This window comes from Sorex fumeus, unplaced genomic scaffold (assembly GCF_029834395.1).
Source record: "Sorex fumeus unplaced genomic scaffold, SorFum_2.1 ptg000063l, whole genome shotgun sequence".
Taxonomy (NCBI): domain Eukaryota; kingdom Metazoa; phylum Chordata; class Mammalia; order Eulipotyphla; family Soricidae; genus Sorex; species Sorex fumeus.
Window position 1 is genome coordinate 69,808,659 of NW_026606120.1, and position 17,415 is coordinate 69,826,073.

At 61.7% G+C, this 17,415-nt stretch overlaps 2 protein-coding genes across 17 annotated transcripts in view; one reads left to right on the top strand and one right to left on the bottom strand.

Moving 5' to 3' along the window:
* The window catches only part of CACNA1G (calcium voltage-gated channel subunit alpha1 G), a 66,695-nt gene that overhangs the window by 27,536 nt on the left and 21,744 nt on the right, over positions 1-17,415 (bottom strand). For 9 of the 16 annotated variants that reach the window (XM_056127000.1, XM_056127007.1, XM_056127001.1 and 6 more), the window contains exons 10-17: positions 7,935-8,086; positions 6,969-7,154; positions 6,731-6,845; positions 6,496-6,651; positions 4,040-4,108; positions 2,579-2,663; positions 2,305-2,498; positions 944-1,372 (exon numbers count right to left, since the gene is read on the bottom strand). In XM_056127000.1, the coding sequence (XP_055982975.1) occupies positions 944-1,372; positions 2,305-2,498; positions 2,579-2,663; positions 4,040-4,108; positions 6,496-6,651; positions 6,731-6,845; positions 6,969-7,154; positions 7,935-8,086 (1,386 nt within the window). The remainder of the gene's footprint in view (positions 1-943; positions 1,373-2,304; positions 2,499-2,578; positions 2,664-4,039; positions 4,109-6,495; positions 6,652-6,730; positions 6,846-6,968; positions 7,155-7,934; positions 8,087-17,415) is intronic. The other 7 variants (XM_056127004.1, XM_056127009.1, XM_056127005.1 and 4 more) reach the window with 1 other exon arrangement.
* The window catches only part of LRRC59 (leucine rich repeat containing 59), a 216,452-nt gene that overhangs the window by 13,414 nt on the left and 185,623 nt on the right, over positions 1-17,415 (top strand). The gene's annotated exons all lie outside the window — the stretch shown is intronic.

Sequence of the window (17,415 nt, forward strand, 5' to 3'; positions counted from 1 at the left end):
GGCCAAGCCTCCACGGCCCCCAACCTCCCCCGCTGCCACCCTGCTCTCCTCGTCTAACCCTGCCTGCCCCAGCGCCAAGCTGCTTCTCTTCCTCCCTCTACTCCTCCACTCCCTGGGGTCCCTCACTAGCTCCCCTCCCATCCTCCCTGCCTGCTCATCTCCCTCCCCTCCCCCCCAGATCTCCCCTTTCCCCATCTCTGCCTCCAGCCGAGACCTCCTGCCTGCCCGCCCTCCTTCCCTCTCTGCTACATCCATTATCACCGTCCCCATCACAGCTGCTCACAGCACACCTGGGACAGGAGCTCCCACAGCGCCCCCAACTCCTGGGCATGGAGGGGGTGGCAGGGAGGTGGGGGGCTGGGTGAGCGGGTAAGGAAGGGAGGGAAGTCGAGTCTCGTGATGAGGTGGAGATGAGAGGGGGACAGGGAGGCCATCATCGGCTTCTGGGATGAGTGATGGGTCTGAGTCACAGGCGAGGCCATGAAACATTCATGCACATCTGCCCAGAACTGTTCCCGGCCCCGAGGACCAGAGAGCTAGGGCTGGGGCAGGAGGAGGGAGGCCTCGGCTCAGGAGGGTGGGCAGGGGCAAGAGCGAGTGTGGCTGGAGCTCACTGGTAGGGCCAGCCCCCGCGTCCCCCTTGAAGTCACCGAGACATGACGGTGACTCCTGGAATGCCATCAGGCTGGGCAGGGGTGGTCCAATCCTGTGCCAGCCAGGACTCTGCGCCCTTTTGGGAGGTTTATTTGTTGGCTACACTTGGCAGTGCTCAGGGCTGACTCCTGCCTCTGTGCTTAGTTCCCCCCTGGCGGGGCCATATAGGATGCTGGGGATGGAACCCGGAAGGTTGTGTGCCAGGCACATGCCCTCTCCGCTGTCCTCTCGGCCTGGCCCCCTCTCCCCTTGCACAGAATCAGGGGTCATGAACCTGCGGGGGACTCACCAGGTTGCCCTCGTCGTCTCCATCGTCCCCATCCAGGGGAGGGTCGTCTGGCCGCAGGGCCTGGGCCTGGCGCCTGGGGACCGACTTGCCGTTGCAGTCATGGCGCTCGGGGGTGGAGCCGCGGCCGCTGGCCACACGGGACAGCCCAGGCACTTGCAGCGTGTCGGGCAGCTCCGAGCTCCTGGCTTCGTGCTCCAAGGAGCTCCCGGGGCGCCGGTCACTGCCCACGGGGCTGGCCCGCTCCTCCTCAGAGCTGTCCTCCTCGTCCTGGCTCTCGCGGCCCTCCCCGGACAGCAGCGACCGCCGCTCCCCGCTCGGGCTGCGCCTCTTCAGGCTGGGGGCACGGCCCAGGCTGTTGCGGCTAGAGCGGCGGCTGGTCCAGCTGCTGGCCGCGCTCCAGGGGCCATGCGGGGAGCTGCGGGTGCTTGGCTGCGGGGTGGGTGGAGAAGAGGCGGGCTTCAGCCGGGACCGACTGCTCCAGCCTTGCACCCCAGGAACCCGGAGCCCCCCTGGCACCATGTCTGCTGGAGAGGGGCCAAGTGGGACTTGTGTCTCGGACGTGGCAGTTCAGGGCCTGGCTCATGCCAAGCAGCTGTGTGATCTTGGACAAGTCATTAAACTTCTCTGTGCCTCAGTCTCCTGATCTGTAAAGGAGCTAGGACGCTCCCTGACCTGGTCCTCGCTGAGTTAGAGGCAACATGCTAGGACAGTGGAATCAGGGGGCCTGACACCAGCCCCCACCCCACCTGACAATGCTGGCTCTGCCGTCCCATTACAGTGCCATTTCTCTTTTAGATCATTTTTTTTGGCTCACACCCAGTGATGTTCAGGTGTCCTGGCTCTGCACTTAGGAATTACTCCTGGCGGTCCTCGGGGGACTACATATGGGGCTCTAACCCGGGGTAGCTGTGTGCAAGGCAAACGCCCTCCCCGCTGTGCTGTAGCTCCAACCCTGCTGTGCCATTTCCCATGAACCCCACCAGCAGCCTGTCTGGACACCGAGGGCACGTCCCCCAGGTGCTGCTGTGGAACACACGCCTTCAGCACACGGATGGCAGCCGGTAAGCCGCATCCAGCACTTGGGGTTGGCTGAGGTTTGCTGCCACCATCCATGGGCACTAGAGGGAAAGACTCCCCCATTCTTCAGAGGAGGCCCAGAGCTTGGGGTACACCCCCAGCCACTCCGTGAGAACCTCACACTTAGTCCTCTCTGGCCAGGGTCCTCACACCTGTCTGTACGATCCAGACTGACCGCTTGGGGCTGGCTCAGGCCCTGCTCTGGGCTATCCTGCGGGCCTGCCCGCCTCTGTCCTCTCTCCCCTCCCGACTCCTTTCGTCTCCCACTGAGGGGCACCCCTTACCGGTGACTTCATCTCGTGGGCCACCCCCGGCTCTGCTGACCCGCTGCTGCTGGTGCGCCGGGAGCCAGGGCCCACAGGCTCGGCGAGGCCAGTGCTGGAGCTTTTGGGCAGGGACATGGGCGTGGCAGCCGTGTGGATGATGAGAGGTGGCAGCAGGCTGGTCCGCAGCTCCGGGTGCTCCCCCAGGGACACCACTGCAGGGGAATGAGGCAGCCCTGAGTCCACTCAGCGCTGGCTGAGAGCCGGGGGCCGCATCCCCAGGGCCAGTACTCACGGGCCAAGCGCTTCTTCCTATCCCCATCACCTTCCAGGCTCGGGGAGAAGAAATCGGGTTCTGACTCTGACTTGGTGGCATCTCCCTAGGGTGAGGGAGCGAGGGGTCATGAGGGAACCCGGCCGGGCAGGGGTCGACGGGCCGGACCAGACCTGATGTCCACACCACGCACACACCACATAGAGGCCACAGCAACCAGCAACCACAGCACAAGGCATGCACGGACACAGCCAGACGCCCTAGGCTGGGGGCCCGAGGGTCCCCCCCCTCCCCTCGAGCCTCCCCCGTCCACAACTCAGAGAATGTGACCAAACTCCTTGCTCCCCCCGCACCACCAGCCTGGCTGGGCCCAGCACCAGGTATGGCTTAAAGGGAGGGGGCAAGTTGGGCGGGGGGGCATGGGCAGGAGAGCACGGGGGACCGGGGCCCCAGAGCCTCTGCAGAGGTCCCCACAGGCTGTCCCCCCCCAAGCCCGGCACTCAGACCCCAGACAAGCCGCGTCGTCTCCCTGCTAGTTCCTCCCTTGTCCCCAAGCCCCCACCCGCTCCGCTGGCCCGTTTGTCCCTCTCTCTGTCTCTGGGAAGTTTTCTCCTTCCTTCTTAGCAGGTCAGTAGGCTCCCCCATAATTACACACTTCTCCCTAAGAAGTTATTAAAAAATACTTGATTGCTACTTTTGATAAGGACATAAATATTGCGTAATTGGCATCTCGGGGGATCGTTTTCATTAACTCCGTTTACAGCCCTAACGAGGCCTTTAATTATCAAGTGGGATCTCCAGGGGGCTGCTCAGGACGTGCAGCGCTGTGGGGTCCCAAAGGAATTCCGGCTTCGCCCCGAATTCCGACACCAGGACAGGAAACGGCAGGGCACAGGCTCAGGGTGTGGGGACACGGGAGGCGCGTACCCCCAAATACCCACTTGACCTTCACATGTCAGGAAGGGGACTGAAAATTCTAGCAGGTTCTAGCAAAAGCCACCTTCCGCTCCCCACCCCCTAACCTTCAGAGACTTGATCTGCGCTAAGGCAGCTTGGGGGGTCTCCAGCGGGGGGTGAAGGCAAGGGGAGCGAGGCCAGAGGGGGACTGGTCTGCAGTCACGGACGGAGGCTGCTGAGACCCGGAGAATCAGACTCAGCAGGACCTGGGCGTCCGTCAGCACCCACACAGGTGCACACACACAGTATTCTAAGTCCCTTCCTGCTCCCACGGGGCCATCTGCCGGTGACAGGGACAGGCCCTGCACAGAATGACGGGGGGGGGGGGACCAGAAGTCAGCAGGACCTCATGTTCCTCCAGGGGGAGAAGGGACTTAAAATCGAAGCAAAACCTCACGACACCAATGACCACAACAGCGACCACAGGGGCACAGGGGCTGAGCGTGAGCGGAGGAGCACAGAGACAGGGAGGCGGAGAGGAGGGCGCCGGGCCCGGGGCATGCCGGCCCGAGGTGGAGTACCTACCCCCTGGGAGTCGACAGGCAGCTGAATACAGCTCAACTGTCCACTCGCATCTTCCCGTTTGCTGATTTCCTACAGGGAGAGGGGGAGGCAGGGCGCGGGCGCTGGTCACGGGTGCTGGGGCTGCCAGCCATCAGCCACGTCGCAAGAGAATGAAGAAAAGGAGGGGTGCGTGTGTGGGGGGTGCAGACCAGACAGCAGTGGGGAGGAAGGATGAGACACGGGGGGGAGCCGGGGGCCGGAGAAGGGGCACAGGACGGCCTTCCAGAATCCAAGCACAGGCCCGCAGGCCAGGGTGGCTCTGAAGGGGGGGGGCAGAGCCACAAAGATGGGGACCAGGGCGAAAGCAGATGAAGCACCCCGAGCAACCCAGGAAACACTGCCCCACAGAACTGCCTATGTAGCACTAGCTGCCTTCTGCCCCCCTCCCTCCCGCAACCCCTGCCCCGGCAGGGAGCACCCCCTCTTCTGGGTTTGGAGGAGCTGGGAAAGCTGCGCCCACGGGGAGAGCCTAAGAGTGGCCTGGTCCCACGTCTCCCTTCTCCTCCTCTCTGCCTTCGAGGATGCGGCAGGCCTGGGACAAGGCCCACTGCGATGATGGCTGTGATGTTGTTTCCTATCAATTAATGGCCTCATGCCGGGCCTGCTGCCTGTTCATTTAATTACGTGCGGGGATGAGAGATACGCAGGGATCCAGGCCTCTGTCTCCTGAAGTAGGGAAATCAACAGCCCAGCAGGGCTCAACCCTGGGGATCTACCCCTCCTTCATCCGTGCAGGGTGGTCTGGCCCTTTAGGGCGTCCACCAGCTTCACTGGGTATTGCCAGAGCAGACCGGCCTCTCCCCACCACCAACTGTGGACATTCCCCGAGCCACAAGCAACCTGCCCCCTAAAATTTCACACAGGAGAGAGCGGACCCCAGGCCTGGGGTGAGCCCCACCCAGTTGGCCCCACTCAGGGCCGGGCTGGGGTGGACAGATGGATGCAGGCCAACCCCACGCAGGGGCACTGATCCTGAAACCCTAGCTCCATCCACCGAAGATGTGAGGTGCCCCCCCGCAAGGAGCCCCTCTCTCCACGGGCTCTGGCACTCTTGCATTCAGCAGGCCGGCCAGCCGGAGAACCCCGACGGGGCCAGAGTGACCGGGCCAGGCTGCTCTCGGCGCCCACACGCAGACTCGCCGCTGCCTAGCAACCAGGCTGAACCAGGTGTTTGCGGAAAGGGCCAGTGGCCGGGAGGGGCCGTGGGCACCCGGCAGGGCAGGGCAGGACTGAGGCCCAGACACTTTCCACTGCCTGCCAAGGGGATTTCCAGAGGAAATCTTTGCACTTAGGAGCCATGGCTTGGAAGGGACTAAGAACCGTCCCAGGTCCAGCGCCTACTCCTCCTCTTCCAGGCCCAGAGCAGAGGATGAGACGGGCTCCGTGTGGGACTACGGGGCATCCCTGATACTTCAGGGCTCAGGGAACCCTCAAATAAAAGTCCTGTCCCAAGGAGGGCACGGATGTCTCTCCCTCCCCACCAGAGGCCTGGCCAGCAGCAGAAGCCAGGCCAGCAGCTGCTGCCCCCCCAGGCCCCACGGGGAGGAGACAGCGCAGCTCCAGGGCGCTCCAAGAGCTGCAGCCCGGCTGAGCAGGAGAGGCCCAGGCCGTGAGGGGCAGATACGCCCGCACCCCAGCCCAGCCCGGCCGGCCCACGGGGAACAGCCTTTCCTTGCTAGGCTGGGAAAGAATCAGAAAATAGAATTTTGTTTTTCCACCGTGTGCTAGGTATTTATAGCCCAGGCCGCAGCGGGAGTTTCCATCCGGGTCACCCGGAGAGAACTGGACCAGGAGCTTCTCCACGGTGAACCTGGAGTATTTCTGGGTTGGGTCAACCTGCACCAGGGCTGGGAATGGGACTGTGGAGGGCACTGGTGTGGGGAGTGGGGCAGACAGAGAAGGGAATGGGGCCCCTGGGCCGGAGGCCGCACCCTGGCACGGCCAGGGCAGAATCGATGTGAGTCAATATTAATTGATGACGCTGCCTGTGACGAAGGTGATGGAGCCGGCTGGAAATAGGACGCTCGTCTCTGCCATGCCACCGCTAATTGGGCTCATTTCTCACCCTGGGCAGCTCAGCCCTGCCCGGGCCCCGTGGCACCTTCCTCAGCTCAGCCAGAGCTCAGACACCCCTAGCCCGCCCCCACACTCACCACAACCCCCACCCCCAGCTCGCATGGGTCCTTCTGCATGTCTGCGAGAGCACTGGGGGGTGCAAACACTGACTTCCCCGAACTCTCTAGGGAAGGGGCTCCCAGACTCGGTGGACTCTGCCGTTGCCGCCACCCCATGGCTCTCGCGTGCTGTGCACTGCCTCCCACCCCCGGCTCCCTGGTCTGGTGGAAAGAGCACTTTCTAGGGCCCACCGCGGCCACCTCCGCCCCAGCCTGGCAATTGGTGACTTGTGGACAGGTTACCTCCGCCTGGAAGCCCTCCACCAGGATGGCAACCAACAGGTTGAAGAGCACGTAGTTGCCGAAGGTCATGAGGGCGATGAAGTAGAGGGCGGCCCAGGATGACGTGGAGGCCATGCCGTTGTACAGCACCTTGTTCCAGTCCTCCTGGGTCAGGATCTGCGGGCGGAGGGCAGCAGTCAGGGAGTTTCCAGAGTGTCCCCGCCATGCACCCTGCCCCGCACCGCCCGCCTGGCACCTGAAAGACGGTGACGATGGCCCAGAGCAGGGAGTCGAAGTTCTTGCGGTCAGGCAGCGTGTCCCCATCCCGCTCCGAGGCGAATTTGCAGCCAAAGAGATGCATGCCCAGGATGCTGGTGGTGGTGGAGGGGGACACAGGAGGCCGCGAGGACGGGGGAGGGGGGCGGTCAGGGCTGGGAGCCCCCTCCCCGCATGTGGGCATGTGGGTGCCGGCCCTCCTCCCCGCCCGCCCTCACCTGAAGATGAAGATGAAGAGCATGAGCAGCATGCAGAAGGTGGCCACGTTGTCCATGGTCTTCATGAGCACCACAAGCTGCCGCTGCAGCGCCGGCAGGAAGCGCACCAGCTTCAGCACCCGCATCAGGCGGAAGGTCCGCAGCACCGACAGGCCGCCCCCCTGCTGGCCCACGATCTCCCACACGCTGCGGGGGGGGGGGGGGCAGCAGCCTGAGCCCGCTGCATGCGCCCCACCTCCCGCCCCTCCCTCAGCAGGGGCCTGTGCCGGCAGCAGCATGGGACAACGGGGGGCCCATTCGGGCCCCGGAGCCTGCAGGCAGGGCCTGGGAGATGGCCAGGATCCGGATGATTGCTCCAGCTCTCTCCAGCCTCCCCTCTGCCATCCACCGACACCCTCCCTCCCCCAGCCCCCCGCCGCCAGGCCAGAGATCACCTGGCAGCAGACCGCCCGCTCCCAAAATCCAGCCAAAGCAACAGCATCAAGTTATGGAATATTTGCTTTGTTCTATCCTAATAAAATAGAAAGCCAACTCCAAAAAAGCAATAAAGCCATTCTCCTGGCCCCAGGCCTGGGGGTGGAGGGGATGAAGCGTTTTCCCAAGGTCTTGGAAACCCTGAGGTGCGGGTGTCCGAGATGGTTTCCAAGCACTTTGCGAGCAGGGACAGCTGGCTGGGTCCCACAACCCCCTCTCTGAGGCCAGCGCTCTGGTTCTCCACTTCCCGGGCCGCAAGGGGTTGAGGACAAAAAGCAGTGGGGTGAGGAGACTGCAGAGGGCCTGGCCAGAAAGCCTGAGGCCAGGCTTGGTGTGAGCAGGGCAGGAATGGGGGGAGAGCGTAGGATGGGGGCTGGGGTGGGGGTGGGGGTTACAGAGAGATTCTAACCGTCCATCTCAGAGCAACTGGCTGCATGAGCTGGCCCCCAGCCACTCCCTGGGCACTGGGCAGGGCACCAGGGCCGGCCGTACCTGATGACCACGATGACCCCGTCAAAGATGTTGTAGGGGTTCTTGATGTAGCCAAAGGGACCGTAGACAAGCAGCTTCAGCAGCATCTCCAGGGCAAAGAGGCTTGTGAAGACGATGTTGCTGATTTCCAGAGCGTTGGTGAGCTCCTCAGGCTAGAGGGCAGAGGGGGCAGGTGAAGCACACGTGCCTTGTCTCTGCACCCCTTATCCCGCCCCCCCCCCCCACCGACAAGGTCTCAAGAATAAGTTCAGGCTCGAGGTGGAGCCCGGTGGTGCTGGGTGCTCTGGTGCACGGGAGGACATCCCAGTGGGTGCCCAAGGAAATGAGCTCAGGAGCAGCGGCTGCCAGAATCATTCCCAGCAGCAGGACTCAGATCCCAGGACGCAGGCTCGCTGGAGGCCTGAGGTGGGCTCTGGCCACCTGTATGGGGGGGGGCACTAGCCCAATACAGTCTGTGCTGGGCCACAGTGACTGCCGAAGCTCCCATGCAAATTCCTTCAGAGCCATGGCAGTCACCCGGGCACATTTCCACGGGGGATCCGGCAGCCTTTTAGGGGGCAAGGGCCAGCTGCAAGGCATCCTTCCAGATGCACACACACAAACACACATCTGCACACACATTCACACACGCGAGGTGTATCCACATGAACACACAGGCATGTACACACACACACACACGTACACAGACCTGTATGCACACGCCCACGTGGTCACGTGGCACCCAGAAGGCATAACACACAAACACGCACATGCGAACACACTGAATGACAGGGCTCGTCTCCCACGCAGGGCTGATGGAGACCGGGGGTGGGGGGGTGAAGTTCCTGGAGCTGTGAGCAGAGACGTGGGCATCTGGGTACATTCTCACCCTACAGCCATCAACACCCCATGCTGATATCTTCGGGAAGGCTCCAGGCCTTTCTGGAGACATGCAAGTGCCAGAGGTCACTTTTCCCTTTCTATTTATTTTATAGTTATGACGGCAGTGGGGTGAGTCATGCCTGGCGGCACTCAGGGATTGCTCCCACAGGTACTTGGGAGACCAGGAGGTGCTGTGGAGCAAACCAGGGCCGGCCATACACAAGGCAAATGCCTTACCCCTGTTCTATGTCTCTGGCTCCAGGCATATATATATATTTTTTCACCTTCTTACCTAGGCCCTGGGATTGGGACCCCGGGCAGCTTTGGGGATTTTGCATTTGGGGCCATACCCAGCCGGCTCAAGGGCTACTCCCAGTGCCTGGCCCTACTCAGGAGACCAGACTTGGGCCTCCAACATGCAAAGCGTGTGCTCCAGCCCTTGTCCCTCGCCCCAGGGGCACTTTCCAGAGAGCTGGTCCTCGCTAGTGACAAATCTATTCCACCTGCTAATTTGGCCCACGGGGCGCCTCCTCTCAGCAGGAAGGGCCTCTGCATGCCCCGCTCTGCTTCAGGAGGAGCTGCGGAAAGGCATGCCCCAGCCTCCCAGGAGCTCTGCGTCTGGCTGCAAACAAGTTGTACACACACAAAACAGCTGAATAACCACAAGAGGCCTTCCATGCTTTGGTGCCAAAATAAATGATCCAGACAGTAAGTGCCGGGGTTTCGGGGAGAGAGGTAAGGAACAGCCTGCAAAAGCCTCTATCGGGAGTCGGCCCTGGGAATGAACTCTGAGGGGGTGGGGGACCAGCAAGTCCCTTAGGCCAGGGGTGCAGAGGCCCACGCTGCCTGGCTGAGCATAGGAATGAGCCCTTGGGGCGACCGGGGGTGGGGGGCATGGCCCTGGCTGAGGGCCACAGGGCTTGGTGAAACATGACTGGCCGACCTGATGGGATCACTCAGCTCCCCCCAAAGTCCAAGGTCCCTACAGATGCTTATAAAGTAGAAGTTACATAATAGCCCAAGGAAGCCCTTTGTCCATCAAGATACCTCTCCCTGTTTCCCCAGCTGCCGCCGCTGGCCAGTCGCCCGGGGAAGGCGTCCAAGCATGAAGCTGGGCCCTGGGCACCGCCATGTCCCCTTGTGGCCCAGTGCTGGCTGGCAGGAAGGACCTTCTCACTGGCAGGGGGAGAATTTGGGTCGATGCTCTGCCAAAGCGGGGGCCAGAAGACTCAGCCAGGCTGGACCCGGGGGTCCCAACCGTGAGAGACTGTCGTGAGGATCCATGTGACACAGAGCCCCCATGCTCCTGCAGCTCTTGCCCCCGCAAGCTCTGACTGAGTGAGTGGGGTCCCTACGAGACAGGACTGGGGGGTGGGGAAGGGGTTGCTCTCAGGATGCAGCAAAGTTCAGGGTTTCGATCCCTCCTGACAGAGTAGACCCCTTCAGGCTCCCGGCCACCTCACTTCAGCCCCACACTAGCCCTCCCAGCCACCTGGTCCAAAGAAGCGAAGAGAGAGAAACTGAGTGCCTGGTTCCGTCGCAGGCTTGGGGAACGATGCAGCACCCCCTCACTCAGATTCAAGACACGGAAAACTGGGGCTGGAGTGATAGCACAGCGGGTAGGGCGTTTGCCTTGCACGCTGCCGACCCGGGTCGACCTGGGTTCGATTCCCAGCATCCCATATGGTCCCCTGAGCACTGCCAGGGGTTAATTCCTGAGTACAGAGCCAGGAGTAATCCCTGTGCATCACCAGGTGTGACTCCCCCCCCCCAAAAAAAAAGAAAAAAGAAACGGAAAACCCAAGCCCAGGTGACGGGGCGGGGGGGAGACCTGAGAGGCAGGACACACGGATACATGGAGACTCGTGTCTGCAGCCGTGTGTCAGCGGGGGCGGTTTCACAGGAACACGGAGGTGTGACCCGAGCTCGAATCGATGGGAAAGCATCGCTGAGGCCACACTGGCGATGGCCTATAAACGAAGCCTGGGAAAAACTGTCCCGAATGACGAGGGAGAAAGCTTCTCTTTCCCAAGCCATGGCTGAAACGGAAGCAGCTCTGTGGGTCATGCGTTCATTTTCAGGGACTCCTAGTACAATCACTACCGGGCTGGACTGGGTGGGCTCCTGGTGCGATCAATGTGAGCACAGGCGTACACCCAGCTCTCCTGCACACCAGCATGGGAGGGAGCGGGCAGGGCTCCCCACAGCCTCAAGGAGGGGGTGAGAGGGGCCCTGCCCAGTCTCGGCAGATGGCTCAGGACTGGCCAAGCAGGTGGAAAGGAGGGCATGGAGCCTTCCTCTTTCCACCCTGTACACCCCATGGGGGGAAAGCCGTGGCCTTTCCAGGGCCCCTGTCACCCCACAATGCATGGGAAACGGCTCTCCTCCGTCAGACAGCCAGGTTTGTTCAAGTTACTAAATCGGACGCTGGGAATGTTCTGCAAACACCAGACGGGGACACAGACACAATCTTAGCAACACGGTGGCCCCAGGGACCAGAACCTTCATCCCAGCCTCTGCAGCAACTATGGGAGGGCTGGGAGGGGGGCCGGCATCTGCCCACAGCCCGCACTGGCACCGTCTGGAGGCACGAGCAAGCCTCCTGCAAGCCACCAGGCGAGGCCCTGGTGCTGAGGTCTGGACACAGGGCACTGCCCACGCTCTGAGGGCAGCGGGGCTCTGGCTGAGGCGGGGAGGTCAGCCATCTTCAGCGCCAGCCTTGCCAGTGTGAGGCTCTGTCTGGGTTGGACTATGATACCACAAAACAAACAACAAAGAAGAATGAAGGTGCAGGGTGAGGCCCTCTGCACTTCCCTCCACCTGCCGAAATGTGCACAGGCAGACGCACAAGCTGGTGGGCAGCAGCTGCCCATTCCTGACCCTTCCTGTCCTCAGAAAGTCCTTTCTCAGCTCTCATACACCCCTCTCCTGTTCAGACCCCAGGGTGGGCTACACCTCCCCACAGAGGAGCCATTCTGTGCTGCTGCTAATGTCCCCCCAGAACTCCCCTCTCACCCTCTGCCTCCATCAGCCTGTGCCTGGAGCCACCTGGCCCCAGGCAAGCTGCTCTGTGCTTCCCTCACACCGTGAAAGCCACCAGCCCCTCCTCCGCCCACGATCGCTGGGGGGAGCTGGCGGGAACTGGAGGGCAGAAGCCTGGACCGGGAACCTGTGTGGCTCCAGGGTGTGACCCTTTTACCTCCTGGCTCCCCACTGGCCTCCTGTGTGAAGCAGGATGACAGCAAGGCCATCCTGCAGGCAGGGACGAGGGCTCTGGTGACCCCGGGGCTGGACAGTGGTGGAACTTCACACAGCAGGTGCTGCCTGCAGGGCTGCCCGCTAAGCGCCAAGCGGCAGCAGGAGGAGGGGCGAACCAACACCAGAAGCGCCCCAGGAGCTACACCCGGCTGAGGTCAATAGGCCAGTGGGACGCCCAGTGGAGGCGGCGTAGCCAAGGGGTAGCCAGGAAAGGGCCGTGTGTACCTGGCCCCCCAGGGGTCTGCCTGTGTCACAGGGCCGGGTGTCCTCGAGGGACGTGGTGGGCCCTGCAGCTGCCGGGGGCGGGAGGAGGAGCTGTGCAAAGCAGAGTCTTAAGAAGATTAATCTGGCTGCTGTGGCGGCCGCACAAGGATGGCTCAGGAAACGAGACCAATTAGGGGGACTGCAGTGGTCCAGGCCGAGAGGCGGCTCTGCCGACACGGCCACTGTTTGCAAGGAGGGCACAAGAGGCACTGAGAGGCCAGGGCCGAACCAGCCACACCAGCCCTGGGCTAGCGCCCCTGCCCCTGCCTGTCTCTGTCCCTCCTGCCTTCCACCCTGCATTTCCAGGAGAGGGGTCCAGGAGGGCCATAGAGCTGGGCTGCGGTCACTGGGTCCGTGGAAGATGAGCATCACGGGGAGGTAAGGGGAGGTAGGGGGAGTCAGGACGCCCCCAGGCCTCATCATTCGCACCCTGCCCTTCACCATCCGCCAGGAAATTCCAGGTCGGAACTGGGTCTCCCCGAGTCCTGCCTGCAGCCCACGCTGCTGGGTGGCCTCTTGGTCATCCTGGGACCCCGGCTCTTACCCAGGGGCCGTCCCAAAACCTCTGCCTCTGACCGCTCCCAAAAAGTTCCCCCCAGCTCCCTGAAGCCACCCCACATCAACACATGCTACGCTGGCACACAGCTCACCCTGCCCCAAGATGACCTGCCGGTGACCCTGCAATCTGGGCCTCCGGGCCACCTCTCAGCCCCGCTCTGCGCTGGATCAGTCTCATTTTATTATTGTTTTTGCTTTTGGCGATGCCAGGGATCAAACCCAGGGTCTCACCTATGCCGGCAAGCACTGGGGGTTGAGCCACACCCCCACCCGGCCCCAGTGGACCGGGGAGAGGCTCCTACTCGCCCAGCGCCAGCCCGGGGAGGCCTCCACCCTTCCTGTCGCATTGCTGAGCACAGCGAGTGGCAGACCTGTGCTGAGTGGGTCCTGCAGAGGCCACGCTGGCGCTGCATCTCCACAACCCACCTGCTCCCTCCAGAGCCGCCCGGCCCCCCTCCTTGCTGCCAGCTCCATGTCCAGCCTGGACTCCTGCACTCCCCCCACCCCCAAGAGCCTTCCCTGTCCCAGACCTGCCCCTCCCTCGCCCTTCCTCCCCCTGCACCTCTTGCTCAGCCGTACTCGGGCTCCCCGGGGCCCCATCCATCCCCCACCCCTCTTCCTCGTCTTCTTCAAAACCAGCAGACGTCTCAGACCTGAGTCCAGGCTTACCCACCCCCAGCCTCGGACCTCAAGCCCCAGCTCTCTCCAAGGACGCTCTTCCCAGCTGTCTCAGAGGCCGTATCTGCTAGCTGGAAACCTGCTCCCAGGCCCTGCCTCAGAGACACCAACGACTACCCATGGCCACCGTCCACCCTCCCCGTGGCCATCGTCCACCCTCCCCGTGGCCACCATCCGCCCTCCCCATAGCCACTGTCCACCGTCCCCATCACTACTGTCCACCCTTTCCCATAGCCACCGTCTGTCCCTCCCCACAGCCACAGTCCACCCTCCCCGATACCTCACTGTCTGCCTCCCCATAACTGTCAGCGCCTCTCCCATGGCCCACGTCTCGCCCTCCCTGACAGCCCACTGTGGCCCACCTCCTTCCTCCCAGGCTCCTCTTCCACTCTGCTCCCCCCTCCCTCCGCTGACATTCCTCCGAGGTCAGTGGGAGCCCATTCCTGCCCCTGGGCGCCTCCCTCTGCCAACACCCACTCACACCTCTGCAGCTGTCACTGGGTGTGGGGGACACTAACAAGCTCCTCACCCCCCGCCAACACCGCCCGACTGTCTCCTGTCTTCCAGGACGCCCCCTCTCCGCACCCCCAGCCAGTCTACCACCTCCTAGGAAGCACCCTTCTCCCCATGGCCCCCCAGCACCAACACCCACCTGACCATCTCCGGGGAAGCCCCCCCCCCGCCACTCGGACTCCACATGCCCCCAGCAGGTGGGGCCCCTCCCTCCCAGGCCTGCCCCTGCTGACTTGGGGTTATCTGGGATTCCTGCCCGCCTCCTGGCACCCCTCATCATCAGCCGTGCTGGGCACAGGAACCTGCCAAGGAGACTCGCCCTCGCACCCTGTTTCCCAGCCCCTACACACAGGGCCTCCTTGACTGAGCCCTCGGACAGAAAGACAGAAAAAGGCTCTGGTCCCTGCTGCACCCCAACCCACACCTCCTGGAGCTCCAAGCCCACCACCCGCATCTCAGGCCAGGCTGCCGGGCCCCCGGGGCCCTCAGCACCTTGTTCTGGGCTGATCCTGTGGAAACTCTCCAGCCTCTCCCAGAATTCACCCCCTTCCGCACCTGCCCAGTGTGGATCCCCTTGTCGGCAGTCAGAGGCCCCTCCCTGAAACCCGAGTTTCCTGTGTGCACTGTTTGGTGAAGAGGTGTGTTGTGGGGCGTGGGAGGGCATCCAGCCAGAAGATGCTTAGAGGATCGGGAGCCCTCCCTTAGCCGACCAGTTCCAAAACGAGAGAACCCTGGAAACTGTGGCAATCAAGGAACCCTACCCCACCCCAGGTCCTCCCTGACCCCAGTCCCAGCTCCAGGCCAGGGCGCCTCCACCCAGAGGCCCAGGGAGCCTGCCTCAGGGCAAGGAGTGTCCAGGCACAGGGAGAGGGTCCCCAGCTTTCAGCAGCCAGTGAACCCCCCCTCAGAAGTTAGGGCGCAGCACATCTGGACTCCCCCTTCCCCACTTTGCTTCCCTGAACAGCCAAGCTCAGCCAGTTCTAAATAGAAATCTTCTCTCTCTGCACGGCCCTGGAGTGACAGGACGGGCCCGAGCCTGAGCCACAAGCACAGCGTGGTCACCTGCCCTGTCCTCTCTGGCTGCCACTCCTGATGCCCTTCCTCATGCACAACTGCTCCGCACAGGCTGACCCCACTCTTCTCCAGTACTTCAGAACCCAGGGCCCTGAAGGGGAAGTCAGGGACCTCGGGGACTCCCCCAACACCAAAGCCAGCCCCTGAACCCTCCCCTCTCCCCTCCCTGCAGACTCTGGACGACACAGTTTTCTAGGCCTGGCCTCTGAGCTCCAGCTTGTCCCAGGGTCCCCAGTGCCCCTAGACAGTGCCTGCCAGCCCAGGTTTGCTCAAGCCCCCAGGCGGGTAAGAACCCCAGGAGGAAACGGCTTGTGACGCCCCCCACCCCCGCCCCCAGAAGGCAGCAGAGGCGAGGGCGACCTACAGATCTTCTTACCAGCCAGCTCTGCCCAGTGACACCCAAGGGTCAGGGTGAACTGCCAATCACCACAGCAACTCCACTTCCTCAACCTCCCTGGCCCCCATTTACAGAGAGACCAGCTCAGAGGGTCTGTCTATGCAGGCGTCAGCTGGGAACTTGCCACCACTGGAGGAAACTCAACCCCCTGCTGCCTGTGCCTCTCAGGGCAAATTTACCATGTGCCAAGTGCCCACCCCAGCCCACCCAGTGCTCCGCTCATTCCATCCTTGTAAACCCCACAATTGGGGTGGACTGTTCTCTGCGCCCTGCCCTGCGTCCTCCACTCCCTTCACAGAACCCTCCCTGCATCCGTTCCCCGACCTGGAATGGGCAGACCCTGGGTTCCTCCACCATGAACCCCTCCTCCAGGCACATTCTCCACCCAGAAACCTCTGCGGCCATCCTCAGCAGCGAGGGCTCAGTAGCATGCTGGAGCCGACCCACTGGCTCCGGAGAACCAGGAAGCAACTGTACCCCTTCCCAGGCTCCATACTGGGGATTTCACGGTTGATGCTGAAACCAGCTATGTGAGAGCATTTGTACATGGAAATGGTCAAATGCTACATAATGGGATTTTTCTTTTTCACTATAAAAGTGTATTGCCTATTATTGATTATATTATAAAAGTAGATTCATTATTGAACACATCAGTGTGTCTTGACATAGGCCCAACCAACTCAGGAAATGTGTGGGATAGATGGATGAGTTGATGGGGGGGGGTGGATAAATAAATGGATGGCTGGATGGTTGGATGGCTGGAAAGATGAATGGATGGATTAGTGGATGGACAGATGGATGGATGGATGGATGGATGGATGGGTGGGTGGATGGATGGATGGATGGATGTGGGTGGGTGAATGGATGGGTTGATATATGAGTGAGTGGATAGATGAATGGATGGGTGGCTTGATGGGTAGATAAACAGGTGGATGGGAGGGTGGGTGGATGGATGGCTGGATGGGTGAAAGAATGCATGGATGGATGGATAGGTGGATAGATGAATGGATGGGTATATGTGTGGATGAATGGATGGATGACTGGGTTGCTGGATGGATGGGTGGATGAGTTGACAAATGGGTTGATGGATGATAGCTGGATGGGTGAATGAATAAGAAGTGGGTGGACAGATGGGTATATGTGTGGATGGATGGATGGATTGATGAGTGGGTAGATGGGTGGATAAGCTGACGGATAGGTTGATGGATGGATGAACAGATGGGTATGTGTGGATGGTGGATGGGTTGGTGGATGGGTTGATGGATGGGTTGATGGATGGATGGGTGCATGGATGGGTAATTCCCCAAAAGTTTGTATTGCCCCCTAGTGGATGGGGCACACACTTGCCCTCTATCACATTTCTCATCCCAGTCCTATTCTTACTCTCCTTTTCCTACCCATCAATCCCTCTGGGTTAACCAATCTTAGTGGTTCTCCACCAGCCCATGGAGTATGAGGTGCAGGTGGCTGGACAGCATGGGGCCTGCCAAGGGCAGGGTGGGGTATGACAGAATGGCGTTTCCTCAGTCAAGAGGTTGGCTGCAGGAGAGGTAGGACAGCAAGTAGGGCACTTGCCTTGCACATGGGCAACCCAGATTTGACCTCTGACACCCCATGTAGTCCTCTGAGCACTAACACGAGTGATTCCTGAGCACAGAACCTGGAGTAATCCCTGAGCACTGCCAGGTGTGGCCCAAGCCACAATCCCTGCCCCCCAAAGAGGTTGGCTACAAGGGGCAGGCAGGGCCCTGAGGGGACGGCTAGGCCTGACTGGAAGTTAGGCATATGACAGAGGCCAACCCTGGGAAGGTCAGGAACACTGGGCAGAGACAGAGGATGAGGTTGTCCCCTGGGGAGACACCAACCACACCCACTAAG